Source organism: Tasmannia lanceolata, unplaced genomic scaffold, assembly GCF_043159265.1.
Source record: "Tasmannia lanceolata isolate RefF3 unplaced genomic scaffold, GAP_Taslan_0.1 ptg000006l, whole genome shotgun sequence".
In the NCBI taxonomy this organism is placed as follows: domain Eukaryota; kingdom Viridiplantae; phylum Streptophyta; class Magnoliopsida; order Canellales; family Winteraceae; genus Tasmannia; species Tasmannia lanceolata.
In genome coordinates, this window is record NW_027518683.1 from 10,427,742 (window position 1) to 10,445,805 (window position 18,064).

General features: G+C 39.4%; 2 protein-coding genes across 2 annotated transcripts; both read left to right on the forward strand.

Annotated features, from left to right (window-relative positions):
* Window positions 1-3,125: 3,125 nt before the first annotated feature.
* Window positions 3,126-4,100, forward strand: LOC143878719 (uncharacterized). The gene has a single exon (XM_077380966.1). It carries the CDS (start codon window positions 3,126-3,128, stop codon window positions 4,098-4,100), a length of 975 nt encoding a protein of 324 aa, XP_077237081.1.
* An 8,115-nt stretch (window positions 4,101-12,215) lies between these two features.
* Window positions 12,216-13,163, forward strand: LOC143878720 (uncharacterized). The gene has a single exon (XM_077380967.1). The coding sequence runs from the start codon at window positions 12,216-12,218 to the stop codon at window positions 13,161-13,163; it is 948 nt and encodes a 315-aa protein (XP_077237082.1).
* Window positions 13,164-18,064: the final 4,901 nt, after the last annotated feature.

Consider the following 18,064-nt stretch of genomic DNA (forward strand, 5'->3'; position numbering starts at 1 on the left):
GGGATAGACTACTTTGATGTTTACTCACCGGTCTGTCATTTGGCAACGATAAGAATTCTTCTTGCTTTGGCTTCTATTGAGAAGTATATTGTGCATCAAATGGATGTAAAAACGGCTTTCCTTAATGGAGACCTCATAGAAGAAATCTACATGAACCAACCTAAAGGGTTTGTCATGGAAGGTTTCGAGAACAAAGTTTGTAAGTTACACAAATTTTTGTATGGTCTTAAACAAGCACCTAAATTGTGGCATCAAAAATTTGACAAGGTAGTAAAGAGCTTTGGTTTTCAAACCAGTTACTCAGATAAATGCCTTTACTATCGTTTTGTGTCGAATAAGGTCGTGATTATTTGTTTGTGTGTAGATGTTGATTCTTCTTTCCAATCTCTTTCTGTGATAAGAAATGTGAAACTACCATTGGGTAAAGACTTCGACATGAAAAGACCTGGGTGTTGTTAACACCACTCTTGGTATGAAAGTAAGTTTTTGAAAGGCAAGGAATCACCCTTGGCCTAGCCCATTATACGAAAAACTTCTTTCCTTTTGAGGATGCAGTGAGTGCAAACCGATTGAGACACCATTTTAATTATACCAAGAAGCTGATCTCTAAGGAAGAGACAGTGTGAGTCAGTTAGATTATTATAAACTAATTGGTAGCCTCATGTTTGTGTTGCACTAGGCCAGACATAGCCTTTATAGTTGGCATGCTGAGTCGTTTTTTACTAGCAATCCTGGCCATGAGCATAGAGATGCCCTTATGAAGCTGATGAGATACCTTTCGTGTACTCAAGAGTATGCTCAAAACTATGGTGGCCATCCACTTCTCATGGAAGAATATTCTGATGAATCATGGGGATCAGAATCAGGGAACAGCAAATCTACTGCTGTCGTGTGGAAGTCGAATTGGAACTTTATGCTCTAGCTTCAGTTGCAAATGAAAGCAGGGGAGATAAAGATTTTGATTATGGTTATGGACATTCCATTGACCCAGTTAAGGATCAGTTCCTTAAGTGTGTTCTGTGATAATCAAGCTACAATTACGATTGTGAAGAACTCACTCTTTAATGGTAAGAGGAGACATCTTAGGCTGAAACATGCCATGCTGAATTATCTCAAGAACACGAGATTATTACTTTGATTGATACGAAATCGAAGGATAATATAGCTGATGCTCTCATATAGGGGTTGACCAAAGATCGAATATTCAAAACTGTGGGGGAGATGGGGTTAAAGTCTATATAGACTGGACTTAACCTACATCCATGTTATTTTGAATCTTCGAATCTCTCTTTTGGCCAAGATAAGCACTTGATATGTTTCGACGATGTTTACAGTTGTTGTGTGTCATTCCACATTTGATGACATGTCCTTTTTGGGAAAGGTTGTACATTCCAAACTTGATGATACAGCTTAACTCAAATATGGATAAGATGACTGTAACATTCCAAAAAGAAACATGAAATGGTTCTTTGCAAAAGAAACTATTTGGTCTTGTTCTTTAATGAAACTTGACAATTAGGAATGGTTATTTGCAAAAGAAGCTGTTAAGGTCTTGTTCTTTATTGAAACTTGACAATGATGCTTATGGTGAGAGTGATACTGATACTTTTTCAGCCATTTTGAATTGTACTAAGTTCTTCTTCAGGTAGAACTAGATACTTTCGTGAATTATGGAATTGTACTAAGTTCTTCTTCAGGTAGAACTAGATACTTTAGTGTTTTACACAAATGATTGGATTCATTTTCATGAAATTCATATTTGGTAATTCACAGGGATTGGCGAAAAGGAGGAGCTTGTCTTGATTTGGACTTTGATGAAGATGACTTACTTGATGAGTAAATCTTCTAAAGTCATAAAGACTATGCTTACATTTCAGTATGCATAGAGTTCACTTTTTTGTGGAACTTTATTTTGGATCTTGATGAGAATCATACCTCATGAATGAATTCATCTAAGATCAGTGGGATTCACTTATATGTGAAATTACCTTTTGGTTGAGTTTAGCTTGTTGTATATCTAAAACTCTTGGTTTCTCATAAAAGGATTCATGTTTTCATTTGGATTACAGATCTTTTATGATATAGACCATATGGTGATATGGATGATTCAATAATTTTGTTTGGACATCACATTATCTATCTATTGGATTGTGCTATATGTAGAACATAGGAGGAGATTGTTGGATATATAATATAACCCATGTATGTTCTAATATAAGCCCAATAGGTAATGGACCAGGTGTAGTGGGCCCATTTGGGCTGGAGCCCATTAACCTCTCGTAACCCTAGTGTATCTCTATATATAGGGGCTGGAGGCAACAAACTTGGTATTCCAAACTAGATACCTTGGGTGTAATGCTTTAAGCATCCTTGCTTAAACCCTAATACTCTAACAAATACTACCAAATGTGTTGGGGGTCACTAAAACTAGGGCAGATAGATGTGTACATATATAAAATCACATTTGCTAATGGGTCCATGCCCGTCCGAATTGATTTGCACAGGCTAGCTCCTATGGATAGACCCTTGTTTCCGTGGAAAAAGTCTTATGTACGTTAGGGATGGCTCACATTGACAATGCTAATCAATTAGGAAAAGTCTTAAACGTAATATAAAGTGGATTTTTGGGCTAACTAACGATTAACTCTCCTCTATAGTCCAAGATTAGTAAGAATCAAGTGCAATAGGGAAACTAACCCAAATCCCTAGCAGTGGTTTTTTAATGAATCAACACACATTAAGAAATAAACCAGGCTTTCAGGGTATTCTCTCTAGTTGCTCCATGATCTACCAAGAAGCCTAAAGGCTTGGATAGATCCGTGACTGGCTTGCATCTAATAATCGTAGTCAATAAGTCAAGATAAGGAAATTTGACAAAAAAAGATCCACAAAAGCACAAAAAAGCAGCTTGGAAATTTCCACCCATTGTCCATTAGCATATAGAACGTTTCTTGGAAATTCCCCCCAAGGTGCCGTTCTCGTTAAGGAAAATTTATTTAGTCATCGACCGCGTCTTCAAGAGAGAGAGAGAGTGAGAGAGACCTCCAGATAAAAAGTTAAAAACAATGGAACGAGATAACACAAGAAACAACTACAAATACTAGACCAAGATCATCTCAAAAGCAATGACCATGGAGATGAAACCTTCTTTCATGGCCATGGGTATCCTGGGAATTCTCAGTGAAGCCCTTAAAATCCCTTTCAGAAATGGGAAGCTCGCCCTCTCCCTTGCTCTCCTCCTCCTCATACCTTCCTCTCTTCTATTTCTAGCCAACGATTTTGCCCTCAGGCCTTTATCCTTAGATCTGTTCGAAAAGGCCTATCTCTTGAAAAAAACTGACCCCAAAAGCCATGAATATTCCGAATTGCTCTCCGGGATTGTTGAAGACATTCGAATTATGGCGGGCAAGGAATTGATCTTCATAATAGTAAGCTGTATCATATCACTATTCTCGTACATGGCCGCAGTTTATGCGTCGGCCGTGACGTACGCCGATAAATACTTGACTCTCAATGAATTGTTATATAGGATTGGAAAAACATGGAAGAGGCCAGTGATCACTTGGTTGTATATGCTGCTCTTAAGTCTCGGCTACTTGTTGCTCATTGTGGTTTTGATCCTTTTTCTCCATGTGATTGGAAGTGGTTCTTCATTTGTCTTGGGTGCCTTGAGTGTTATCCTAGCTCTATTTGCTATCCTCTCCTGTTTCTACCTAGTTGTAGTTTGGACGTTGGGTCTTGTTATTTCAATAATAGAAGAAGGTTGCTATGGAATTGAGGCACTTTCCAAAGCTCATGAGCTAATCAAAGGAAGAAGGGTACAAGGGGTTGTTCTCTTCCTTATTTCAACAATAATTCCCATGGCCATTTCTCAGATACTTGCTATCAAGATGACTGATATTAACAACACGGAATCGACTCAAATAATCAAGGGACTTGTTTTAATCAACATAAGTGGTTTTGCTTCACTCTACACTCATGTGGTATCCACGGTATTCTACTACGAGTGTAAGAAGAGCCATGGAGAGGAGGTTGAAGTGCAAGGGATGATGGGCTATAGTAAGGTGCCTCCTGCCCAACTTAATGCAGATCTTCCATGACCAGCTCTTTGAATGGAGGCTATGTTCGTATATAGATGAAGAAATATATTTTACTTTCATATATGTGCTTGTCTTTTGCAGCTTTTCTTCTTCTCGCATCTGAGATCCAATAAGGGAAGTCTACTCATGTGCTACTAGTCGCAATGCACACGATATGTTTTCGTGCTCTTCCATTGTTTGATTACTCATGAAAAACAGTAAATGGAACAACCCCACTTAATGTTTTGTGAGGAATGATAAACTGAAGGCCTCCCTTGCAAAAACAAGCTATACATAGGCGCCCTTGAAAAAACCAACTACAAGGGTGCCCCATTGGTCTATCTCAACAAAGTTAATGTATAGGGGCACATGGAAACATGAAAATGGAAAATTAAAAGAATAAGAGAAAAGGACCCTTGTATTTTAGAGAAATTATATGGTGCTTGCCTTTGTGGGCCGTACATCAAAACTCAAAAGTACCACCCTTGATATTTGATCCAACATTAGCCTCTTAAAAAGTGTGCTGCTGTTGGATCAAATATCAAGGGCGGTACCGCCCACAAGGGACTTGACGGTCGGACACCATATAAAAACTCTGCATTTTACTTCTAATATGATAGTTGGCGGTGACTTTTGAATTCACTCCAGAATTGCGTCTTGCAACAAAAAAGACTTCCCCTTCAAGGCACATTTACCTCTTTTTCCCCCAATTTCTCACATTCGACTTACTGCTGCGTGGGGTCACCTTGGAAAAAAGTTGGGTCAACTCAGTAAAATGTTGGTCGACTCAGGTCCAAAGTGGGTCACCACAGTAAAATATGGGGTCATGTCAATTTGTGTGCATTTTCATTCAAATTGGACACTGCTACTTTTTTCTGACACGACCCCACTTTCTAGTTAGGAAGGTTGCCTTGTTTCCCACGATTCTAGTGGGAGGCAAAAATAGCAAGTGTATGTTTTTTGGTTTTTTGGAAAACCTAAGTATAAAGCCCACATTGTGTGACTCTTGGGGGCAGTTGCAAAACATGGGAAGGGAGAGAGAGAGAGAGAGAGAGAGAGAGAGAGAGAGAGAGAGAGAGAGAGAGAGAGAGAGAGATTCTTCTTGGGTTTTCTCGGGGTTTTCTCTCGGGTTACTCTTGCGTACGGTCTTGGTTGAGTGGACAAGGAAAGGGCCATATGTTTGTGGGTTCGGGTTAAATCCTTGTAATCTTTGTAATATTGTTTTTCTCATCGTAAAAGACCGTTGTCTCTTTGATGATGAGGAAATCTTTGAAGCTTGCAACAGATGGAATCACAGGCTTCTTGTTGGGGCGTAGATCGTATTTTATGGGTCTGCAGGAACATCTTGGGAAATTGAAAATTACGTGGAGACTTCTAGCTCCATGCATCAACAAATTGGTTCTTCCTTTTCAAGTTTACTTGTGAAGAAGACTGCTTACAAGTCCTCGAATCCAACCATTCTTATGCAGGAAGACCCCTCACTCTCCGCTAATGGTCGCTAGAAATCGCATTGGAAAAACCAGAACTCTCCTCAATTCCTATTTGGATTCGCATGCCAGGATTACCTAGAACTTCAATGGCCTCAGCAGGATAGCTAGAAGTATAGGAAACCCCCTATACACAGATTCTCAAACCACTAAAGCTTCATGCCTCAACTTTGCTAGGCTTTGTGTGGAAGTTGAAGCAAGATCTCCACTTCCAGATTCAATTACCATCCAATCCCCCAATGTAATTCTCCTTCAAAGAATCAAGTATGAGTGGAAACCCCCCTCATGCTCTCACTGCAAAAACTTCAACCACTCAATAGAAATCTGCCCTAGGATAGAAAAACCAAACCAAAAACTCCCCAAACAGGAATGGAGGCATGTTCCCAATATAGCTCTTCCAGAAGACATACAAATCTCTAGAAGCAATGAACAGAACCCAGCTCTAGTTCACAAACTGGAAAATTGAAACCAGGAGGAGGAGGATGTCCAACTGAAAAATTCCTTCTTCATCCTTGATTCCAATCCTGAGGAAGAAGATGTAAATGATTAAAGAACAATTTGACTCTGAATTTCACTCTATTAGTGAAGAAGAATCATCAGACAACGAAATCTCAGAGTTGGGAGAGGAACTTAGCCAAGCTGAAGTATTGTCCAAATTTGAGAACAAACTATCAGAAGTTGAGGAAGAGCCGGAGAAATAGGAAGCTGGGTCAGGAGATGATAGCCCTCCTCCCACTGAGGACAAACCAACAAAAATAGAGGACAAACCATTGAGAACAAACCACCAAAAGATAAGGAAGAGCCAGAGAATCAAGAAGTTGAGTCAGAAGATATAGACCTCCTGAAACATTAGGGGCTTCAAGTTCTCTCAAGCTATCTACCCACACTGGCATTTCCTTTGTACTCCATATCTAGTTTGTCTCAAGGATAGGAGTGTTGATTTTCATACTAAAATGTATCTTTCTTTTTCATTAGATAAACCGGTAGGGGTCACCGCCAAACCCCATCTTACCTATCAAAAGAAAAGATCGTTGTCTCGATTGTGGACGTAGGCATCTTGGCTAAACCACATAAAATCTCGATGTTCATCTTATGGCTTGCTTTTATTTTATACTTTTTTGTTTGCTTGTGCACGATCTGATCAGATTTGTTGTGCGGGTTTTCTCATTACCAGAGTTTTTAGACATTTGATTGAGACAATCAAGAAGTTAGCCTTGTGAATTAGGACTATCATTCTAATGTGATTGAGGAGAGAATTATAATTACAAGGTCCATGTTACCTATAATTACAAGGTCCATCTTCTAGAAATCAAGGCGATTCAACATGCTCTCAAATTGGCAAAAGGAAGAAATTTTATCAAGATTTGGGTAGAATCTGAGTCTCTTATGGCTGTGAATATCATTAATGATGTTTGGCCATGCCCTTGGAGAGCTATTCATATTGTGGCCCAGATTAAAGACTATCTCTCCCAACTTGATACTTGGAAGGTCTCCACACTTGGCGGGAAGCGAATTCTGCAGCTGGTCTGCTCTCCAAACCGGATGGTAGCTGCAAGGGAGAAGACATCCCTATAGATCAAATCCCCATTTTGCTCTCTGAAATCACCTCGAAAGATGCTTTTGGGTACAAATATCTTAGAGATGACTCCTGAAGTTTGTTCAATTCTTTTGGCTGCTTGCCTTTGCTGCCCTTGTGCCCCCCCACCCCCCCCCCCCCCCCCCCCCCCCGCCTTGTAATTCTCTTCATTTGGTTCAATATAGATGGTTGGGCCCCCACCTTACGTACCAAAAAAAACAAAAGAAAATATAATTACAAGGTCAATTGTAGGTGATTTGTCATCCTTCGACTCTTTGGCCATGTTTGGCAGCAATGAATGTGTTTTCCATAGAATATTATCAATTGGTGAGAAGCAGCAATGAAGGTGAGAGAGGAAGAGGATTGAGAGGGCATGAGTGACGAATGGGGTGAGGAGTGGCTAAAAATAGGTGAAAAATAAAGGGGGGCTAATAGTGTTCTATTAGCCCCCTTTTCTCCCTCAGCCTTATAAATTATGACTACACTTTTTACATTACAAAGGTGGCTTCTATTGCCTTTGTCGCACTTGATTTTGATGCGGAGAATACAGAGGCAACGACTACAGCAACGCTAAAGAGAGGGGAATAGAGATGGATTAGTAGAAATGGGAGAGCTTAAAGTAAAATAAAATAAAGGAAAACGGAGATTTAAAGGGTTTATTGTACTTTTAGATTTGCCAGCAATGGAAGAATCTATGAGAAGATGCCTGATATGAAAGGAAGGGGGAAGAGAAACGCTAGGATTTGGGCTTGATAAAAGGAAGAAATACAAAAATAAACTTAGGCTGCCCTTAGATGGCTCAAAAGAAGTCAAAGAATTCACATCCTAGTCCTATTTCTACTTTGATTCCATTGTCAATAGAATGATATATGATGATTTAGAAAAATCAAATAAAATTTTCATTTCAATCGAGGTGAAAACTGAAGAGGTTGTTTCACCTCCATCCCCTCACCTAAAAAACACCCTTTTCATTTTAATGTCAATATATGGCTGAGATTAATCTCATTAAAAACAAAAGTGAGGAATGATAGATACAAGGGAGCCCTTGCATAAAGAGCCAAAAAAGGGCTCTTCATTGGATCCACGTCATCAAATGTAACTGATTTTGCCTTTTCAACCAATTTTAAATTGTAACTGAAAATGATTGGATCCAATGAAGAGCCCTTTTTTGGCTCTTTAAGCAAGGGCTCCCCTGTATCTATCATTGCTCTTAAAAAATATGTCGTCTTACAGAAATTATATGGTGCCCAGAGTACGTCAAAAGTACGGCCTTTGATATTTGATCCAACAGCAGCCTCTTAAAATGTAGGTAAGAGGCTATTGTTGGATCAAATATAAAGGGTGGTACCGTCCACACGTGACTTCACGCTCCGGCACCACATAAAATATCTTCCGTTTGGTTGCTGAAACATGATATTAGGGCTGCAACTCGAGCCGGGTTTTACCCGACCCGCATCGACCCGACCCGACCCGACCCGAAAATAGCCTGGGTTGGGTTCAGGTTTCATGGGTTTCGGGTCGAGCCGGGTTGAGCATTCAAAAGCCCGCATGAATCTCGGGTCGAGCCGGGTTTGAAGGGGCCCGACCCGACCCGACCCAAGTTACATAAGTTATAGTATGTACATTTTTTTCTATTGTTAATTAAAAGTTAAAAGTGAAAACCTACGCACCCACTGTTATTGTATGTGAGTGTAATTTTTGCTTCTATGAGTTGAGTTGATTCAAGTGTTTGATTCAGCATTGTTTGATTGTAATTACAACATTGTTTGATTCAAGTGTAATTACATCATTGTTTGATTCAAGTGTAATGTGAGTGTAATTTCTGCTTCTATGAGTTGAGTTGCCTTGCCAAACAAGAATTTTCCTTAAAAAATTGCGTCAACGTGAAAAAACCCGGCCCGACCCGACCCAACCCGAGATTTATCATGGGTAGGGCGGGGTTTGGGAATCGTGGGTTTTCCAAAAAAAAACCTGACCCGACTCGACCCAAGATATTTCTCAGGTAGGGTTGGGTTCTCCAAAACCCGACCCGCCCGACCCGAGTTGCAGCCCTACATGATATCATGGGCTTTCTTACCAAAATGTGATTAAGCTTGGATTTTGGTAGGATTATGGAAACTCTTTTCATAAAAAGAGAAAAGTCTTCCATTTCGCCATTTTTGCAAAAATTCTTAGAATTGCATCTCACTATATTCACCCCCTTGTTTTAAAAGTAATAAGGGCGCATGTTAGGGCAGCCGTTTTCTCGCTTGGAACCCCTATTGAAAACTCAAGGAAAGCCTTGATCGATCTTCCTTTAGGCACATGCATGCAATTTCGAAGTAGGGAGAAAATAAGAAGTCACAAATCTAATGTGAGGAAAAGTGTACCCCTCTCTAAAACTACTCTCTCAACTAGATAAAAAGCTAGAAACACACGCACGCACAAAAAAAAGAGAACCTTACAATCCTAAAAGGGCAGAAAAAGCCTAAACCTACGTCTTCAACTTATTTTCAAAGTGTTTTCCTATTTGCTGTAAGACCAATGTGTTCTGGTAATTTTAAAAGAAATGAATATTTTTGGGCGATGATACTTTCACGCCCTGCTGTACGCATTCACCCCCTTTTAACGTGATTTGACGTCAAAAAAACGTTAAAGTTGCCTCACGTAATAAGGGGCGCGAATGCGCCATGTGCACGATGATAAAGTTTATTAATGTTGCTGCTATGACAAGTCTGGCCTATAGCCTTTGTTACCATCCTCATCACAAGATTCTAGGACTTTGATAAGGCATGATAAAAAGACATCCTCTGAGGCTCTGTTTGGTTAGATAAGATTTTAGTGGAAGTAGTAGTCAACAAGGAGGTGACAAGGGTGGGATATGTGTAGACTTGTCTAGAGAAGATTAGAGGGAATTTTGATACTGTGTTTGGTTAGATGTCAAAGCATGTGGGAGAATGGAGGGGGTGTCATTAACAAAATAAATAGTTGAAGAGAGAAAGAGAGAAAAAAGTAATGATTACACATGGCATATCATATTCTACTCTTCTCCCCTCTAAAATTTACCAAAAACAAGGTTTGGCATTGGAAAAGTAGGGGAGGGGACAATCCCGCCACATAGGCGCCACCTAAGCAAAAAGCTAATAATGATGTCTCTTCCATGTCTAGTAGCTAAAAAATCACAACCAAACAACATTTGGTATTTCATTTTCCTAGAAAATGCTCAGCCGTCTTCCGTACTTTTTGCAACCAAACAGAGCCCAAGGCTTTAATTTTTTTACTTGCCTCAAACTAGAGGGTGAGATCTTGCTTTGGGAATGGGCCATCAAATCATCAGTATGATCATGAAGCACATATGCCACGTAATCATAGTTGTTCTCATTCATTAAGAGAATATAGTCATTGTAGTTGATCTCTAAATTAATAAATAGATTGAAGAGGAAGACAATATTTTGTTGATGAAAGAAAGTGACTATGATCCAACGCACAACTGTCATATGTACTTGGGTGATTAGGATTGTTGCAGATGGGTCGTCACGGGCAGCAACCCACACAGTGGATCCATATCTGATGCCAAATGGAGATCTCATTTGTGAGATTAAGGTGTACTTGCAAAATTAATCAACAAATTATAACATTTTAAGACGTCTTTTTCCTCATCATTGATCCAGAGAGATTATCCAATGAGGATGGGACCAATTGCAACAGGCCGGACATGGAAAGACCAACAATACTCACCAACCTACATGTGGCTGTGGGTCCATGCTGTATATGTTATTTTTCCTTTAACAAAATCTTTGATCTTCTTAAAAGATATTTCCATTAATAAAGTTGAGATAAAAAAAAAAAAAAAGACAAAGTAAGGGAAGTGATATATCCGCCCCTTTTATCACTAGGAACACCCCCTGTCAGTGTTTGTGGCAATCAGGGGCATTGAATTCTTCCGACTAAGTACAACAGCCCCTCTTTAGTCACTGATGCACTGACCGGGGGTGTTCCTGGTGATCAAAAGGGGCGGATATATCATTTCCCTAAAGTAGAGGGAGGCAGTTTTGCCTCCGTCACAACCTAAGTGTGTTGCCAGGAAATCAGCCTTTCACTCTCTTGATTAAAAACATACCTTTGAATGAGATCAATCGCAGACCTTACTAACTGAGTGAAACGCTGATTTATGGCAAGTCCAGTGTTTTTTTGGAATTTACAGTGGGGCCCACTTCTTAGAATGATCTAAACTGTTTATTTGATGGGCCACAATCTAAATAGATTGTGCTCAAGTAAATCAACTCCATAGAACGATCCAAACCCTCTGATCTGCAATGGGACTGTTTTTCTTTGTATTTAAAACTTAACTAAGAACGTTGGTCGCGGGGGGAGGGATATCATTTCCCTACATAAAAATCTCTACTCATTAGAGGGTTAGGATCATATTTTGGAGATGATTTACGGAGCACAGCTTGTGTATGCTGTGGCCCATGAAATGAACAGTTTGGATCCTCCTCAGTAGTGGCCCCACCGTACATTCTAAAAAACACTAGACTTCACGCCCGAACAGCATATAACCAAGCAAGTAGAAAAAATCAACGATGGATTTTCAAAGCAACAATCGGACGAAAAAAACACAAGCGTACCGACAGAAGCAAAAACCTTCTAACTTGGTGCCAAAGGGCAGAACAGAGCTGTTCTTCCCCCATTCGTCGCTCTATCCAAATTTCCACGATCAGCAAAATCCTTCCCCTTCTCTCTCCACCGAATAACAATAAACAACTCCCCTGAATCTACAAGGAACGTGTACCCATCTTTTTTCTACTATAAAATCTCGAACCCATCTCTCTTTTTTTCTGTTTTTTAATCTAAAAATTACTTTTCGTTCGATTATATATGTTTCCTTGTACCTCTAATTCAATTTCTCATTTTATCATCATCGTACGGATGAATTTACTGCCACGTGTACGCTAATTAGGTACATGAATATTGCTTTCCGGCCTTATTCTAGACTAGATGTCAAAAAAATGTTAAGAAGACCCGCAACCCATCTAAGAACAAAACCCTAATAACATTTTGATCATTCCACAAAAAAGTTGGAAAAGCCAATATATGGCCAAGGAGGAGATGCCAATGGTCATTGACTCGCCAAAGCTGTTGGATGTTACAGGAATTCTAAGAGAAGCCTTCAAGATCACATGCAAAAATGGGAAGCTCATGCTCTCAATCATGCTCCTAGTGTTCTTCCCTTTCTCTCTCCTTGTTTTGGGCCACTATCTCTTATCTGGGCCTCTCATAATCGAGATCGAGGAACAAGATTCCTACGATCTATCCATAAACCATCAAGATGCCACAGTTTTCATGTGTCACCAATTGGGTTTTTTACTTGCCTTCTCTCTTCTCTCTGTCTTCTCAATGGCCACCACCATTTACGCATCGGCCACAACTTATGTAGGTACGTTTTTGAATCTCAAGGAGGTACTTCTGAGAATTATAACAATATGGAAGAGGCCAGCAATTACATGGTTATATGCTATGCTTATCACTTTGGCCTATGCTTTTCTCGTTCTTGTGTTATTTGGGGCTTTTTCATTGGTTACTAGTAGTGTTGCTGCCTTGAAAACTTGGATTGGCTTTGTGGGCACTTTGGCAATGGTCTTTTTTCTCTATTTAGATGCAATTTGGCTTTTGGGTATTGTGATTTCGGTAGTGGAAGAGGGTTGTTATGGGATGAAGGCAATTGGGAAGGGTGTAGAGTTAATTGGAGGAAGAAAGGTTCAAGGGTTTGGTCTGATTCTAGTTTTGGTTATGTTAAGCGTGCCAATTTATTTGCTTTTCTGTCTCAACGTAATCGATGATGAACTTGGAAGTGCTACTCGGTTTGTTATTGGAACCATTACAATTGTTCTTTTTTGCTTCCTGAAGGTTTTCACCTTTGTTGTGTTCACAGTGTTTTATTATCAATGTAAGAGGAGTCATGGAGAGAACATAGAGATGGAAGGGGAGGAAATGTATGGTTTACTTTCCACTGGTCTTCATATTGATGATTCTATTCCTTAAATCATACATATTTTTGGGGCTTCTATTCATTTACCACTCTGTTGCCCTTAGTTAAGTTGCTGATTATTATTGGGGTACCCTATGTCATCAGAAAAGAAAAAAGAAAAAAAAAGTTGCTGATTAATGGGTTCCTTTCAGTTACCTAGATTGGAGAGGTTTGTCATCTGTCCTTCAGCAAAGATAGGGTACACTACGATAGATATCAACTAGCAATAAGCTTGGGAAGTACCTCTACGGTGATGAAAGAATGGGATCGATGACATGTTCCTTTTACTTCCCTTTTCCATGGGCAATACAGAGCAATTTCTTGTTTTGATTTATTTCCCTTTTCTAAGGGCAATACAGAACAATTTCTTGTTTGGATATAATTCTAGTTTATTTTCTTATTTGGCTTTTTCTCATAGACTAAACTTTATACTTCCTGCCAAGTGATCAATGGATCTTCATACTATTGCTGTTGTGATGCATTCTTGTATTCTGTTTGTGACTAATCAGCACTATAAACTTTGCCCCAACTGACACCGAAAATAGACCGATTTGATATCACCCCTCAATTAGAAATTAGCAAAAGCAATGTCCCCTTACGAGAGCGTCTCATGGAGACATTCAAAAACCATTCTCTTGATTCTCATTTTGGTATAAAAAAATCAGAACGATTTTTTTTAGTACTCCCTAAAACATGGTCACATTTGGTTAACTCGATCCAAGCATTATTTTCTGTTTTTTAGCATAATGCTGTTAGGCTGTGGCAGGAAAATAAATTCTTGATTAACTATAGTTTTGAGATATATGCCATCTCTCTTTCAGAAGAATGTATGCATGCCTCGATAAAGTGTGATCTATGCTATATGCAGATGAGACCAATCAAATGTGGGTCTCTCCATGGCATGTAAGTCGGACACTATGAAGCGCAATACTTGCTAAACTATCCCTTCTATATCATAATAATTATGCGACTAGCCTAAGCATGATTTTGTAGTCTCTAAAAGAACAGACATGGCTCTTACCTAAAGGAAAAATAGAAACATACAACGTTACTATGATGAAACTTCAACAGTAACCTTCTAGATGAGATGATCCTGCTTAACATAGTAGATAAACTACCTAAATTCCCAGATTCAAGCCCAACTTAGATGAACCCCACATCCTATGCATCCATATAACAGTGAGATAAAATATTATCCCCAGCCAAATATTTGCAATTTGAAGTCAAAAGAATCATGAATAGTTCTGTACGTCCTCACAACAGCTTCACATATAGAATATAACCAATCAGGATTGAGTGACCCTTGGACTCCGTCTCCAAAAGGAATGGTAACCCAAATGACCAATGGCCCAAAACCAACATCCCTTGGAGTCACATGAGAATGCTAAAGTGTTCCCCATCAAGTTAGTGAGACTGACACATGCAATGACTAAAGTGAAAGGACCACATAAAAATGTATCTTGGAAGGCTCCTAAAAGGAAGTTGCCACATCCTCTATCATTTCCTCTAGAAATGCACTAATGCTCCAAATCCATTTACAACTTAAAGAAACTCATCCTATGTCCACAGATTAAATCTGGAAATAAAGTGGTACCTCTCAGTAATTTACCAGTCTGCAATGAAAAAGAAAAGGGAATTGAAATGATGTATTCACCCCCATTTTCTTCCTTGGTCCACGTTGTAGTGGAAAAAGAATATACAAAATACACTAAAGGGGGTGGCCACGAGAGAAAAGGAGCCAAATATATCACTTACCAAAAGAAAAATCAAAATATAAAGAACCTGACTAACATGACAAGCATAGTATTAATTCACAAGAACAAGCACATGCATTGTAAAATTTTAGATGACAGTAATGTCTGATTATTCATTAACACTGACTCCAACTCCAACTGTGCTTAAATAAGCACTTACAGTTACAGATAAGATAAACTTAAGAAAAGAGATAAAGATAAGATTTGGCCTAAGACTATCCTAATCCAATCTTCCTCGACCCAACTACTTGATCATGCAAACCCATCCCTAGACCCAACAGTCAGATCTAATCATATCTTAACACTCCCCCTCAAACGTATATTGATTGAAATTTTATATAAGTTTGCTTACAATAAAAAATTCTCAAATTGATTACAATAAAAAGTCCCCAACACACTTAGCGGCATACTGCCGAATCTTCTAGTATAACACACATCAAGTTGATGATGAAGGTCCATTAACGTTCACTGATGCTTCTTGTTGAATGTACGCTAATACCGGTTGCCAAAAGGAAGCCACAATGGGCTAGATGAGACTCAAGGCCTCGATGGGCGAGTCTCTATAAAATGAGTCACTATGGACTAATGCCAAAATTGGTGAGAATGAGCCCGATGGGCAAGACAACTCTCCCAGGCACGCACTCCGAGGGTCCAAGGCATCTACCTCAAGGGACTGAAGCACCTCAACTGAGTAGAGTAGTTATTTCAGGCACGCACCACGCACCTCGAATAGAGGTACCTCGACTGAAATAAATTGGAAAAAGAAGACTTTGAAGAAAAAGAAGCTAGAGATGAACAACAACTAGTGGCTTAAGGACAAGACAAAAATTATTGGCAAACATCAAGGACCATATAAACCTTTTAAAAGGAATTGAAGAACAACAACTAGTGGCTTAAGGACAAGACAAAAATTATTGGCAAACATCAAGGACCATATAAACCTTTTAAAAGGAATTGAACACCGTGTGTTAAAAAAGAGAGGTGCAAATATCAATTCTTAGGATATGCATGTTGAATAAGATGAGGAAAGGGGTGTTTCAAGTTAAACGTGAGACCGCCAAAGGTAAGGGTTATCATTGAAATTATACTAGAACACGACAAGGCAAAAAAGGAATGGGTGATCATATTAATTTTGTAGTCCTCAAGGCAAAAGGGGGTAATAGAATGGAAACTGACCAAGATAGAGGGATGAAATGGGTGGCTAATTTCACTAAAAGACAATATAAGAGTGCACAGAGGAAACCAGTTAGGAAAGGAGTTATATTCTTCTACCCTTTTCTCTTTAGAAGTCTCTTCCTGATTTTCTGTCTCTTGGTGGTTACCTGTGTCTTGGTGGTTAGACAGGTTGCAGGTAGTTTACCACAGGCAAAACACCTTTTTCTGGCATGGCAGCATCAACACCATCTTTAGAGCCTTAAGAAGCACGGTTTTCATGATCTCATTTTTTTTTAATCTGCAACATTTGCATCTTTAGCACTATCTGCTGTCTTGGTCTAAGGGCGTCGGCGGAATAGGGTTTTGAGAGGGAACCGTTTAAGGATGACGATTTCATCAACAGTTAATGTAACTCACTTCTAATTATGGAGAAGCTGCCCCAATTACCACCATCGACTACAGATAGATTAGTAAAGACGCTGTGACATTAACGCTGTCCTCCAAGGTTCCAAAGTATGGGATGGGAACGGAGGAAAGTAGGTGCTGTCAAAGGAAGGATATGTTACTATGGCCAGCCGAGGAAGGAAAAAGACAGGTGCAAGACACCCACAAACTGTTTGTGGGTGGATCTAAGAGAGTGATACGCAGAAAGATGTGGTTTGGATGAAGATTATGATGGCAATCGACTGGTCCGGCCGACGACGATTCACCGTCCGCCGGAGGACGGGATCAAAGATGCTCCCGCTCTGATACCATGTAAAATTTTAGATGACAGTAATGTCTGATTATTCATTAACACTAACTCCAACTCCAACTGTGCAAATCTTAAGAACTTACAGTTACAGATAAAGATAAACTTAAGAAAAGAGATAAAGATAAGATTTGGCCTAAGATTATCCTAATCCAATCTTCCTCAACCCAATTACTTGATCATGCAAATCCATCCCTAGACCTAACGGTCAGATCTAATCATATCTTAACATGCATCTCTGCCATTTGGTTGCCATTCTTATTTTTGTTTTATTAAAGACCATTTAGTTGCCATTCTTATTTTTGTTTTATTAAAGACATGAAAACAATAAAACCTCCCTCTCTCCTCCCTCGTGGTCTCTTTATCAATCTATGTTTGTGCCGTCAGGTGTTTTCTAGCTAACGAAAAGTAGTGTTTTATTCTTGTTTTTTCCTTGATAAAAATGGAATAAAATGGAGAAGAGAAGCAGCCGGCGATGGGACTGTGATGGCAACTGTAATAGCACGACAATGCTATGGCAACAGAAGGAGAGAAGAAAGGACGGTCAATGAGACGAAGGGTTTGGCGCCCTACGGCTTAGAAGAAATGAGAGTGATTGAGAGGGTTTGTTGTATTTTTTTTAAACATTTGATAGAAATAAAATAAAAATATTAATTAAGCTAGCAATGGCACCACAACAGCAACAACAGCAATAGTGGTGGCATGACGATGGAAGAAGAGAGGAGAGGACAGCTGATGAGGAGAATGGGAGGGTTTGCCTCGAGCTTTTGGGATTTGATAAAGGAAGGAAATACATAGACAAACTATAAGCTAATAAAAGATAGCCCTCCATCATGTTTGGTAACATTTTGTTTATCTCATATTTTCAAAACTCTTCCGAGGCATGGTGGACTCCCCCGAGTCGACTCCATTTTACCTTCGTCGTGTTCTTATCCAAGTTCGCATTTTCCCTACAATGTCAATGAGACTTTTCCAAGTTATGATCACATCAACTGAGTACTCAGCTGTGTCAACTGAGTACTGGGCTGTGCCATACCGAGTCGACTAGGATTTGCCTTAGCCACAATCTGACCTACGTCTGCATTTTGAAACATTGATTTACCTAGTGTAAGAGAAGTGCAAAGGCAAGAGAAAATTGAGGGGTTGTGAGTGAGGAGAGTATAGGATGGGGTTGGAAAACAGTAAAAATAAAATTATTATTTTAAATTGGGTTTTTCTCTTTGTGTCCCAACCTCCTCGCCATGCTCCCTCCACT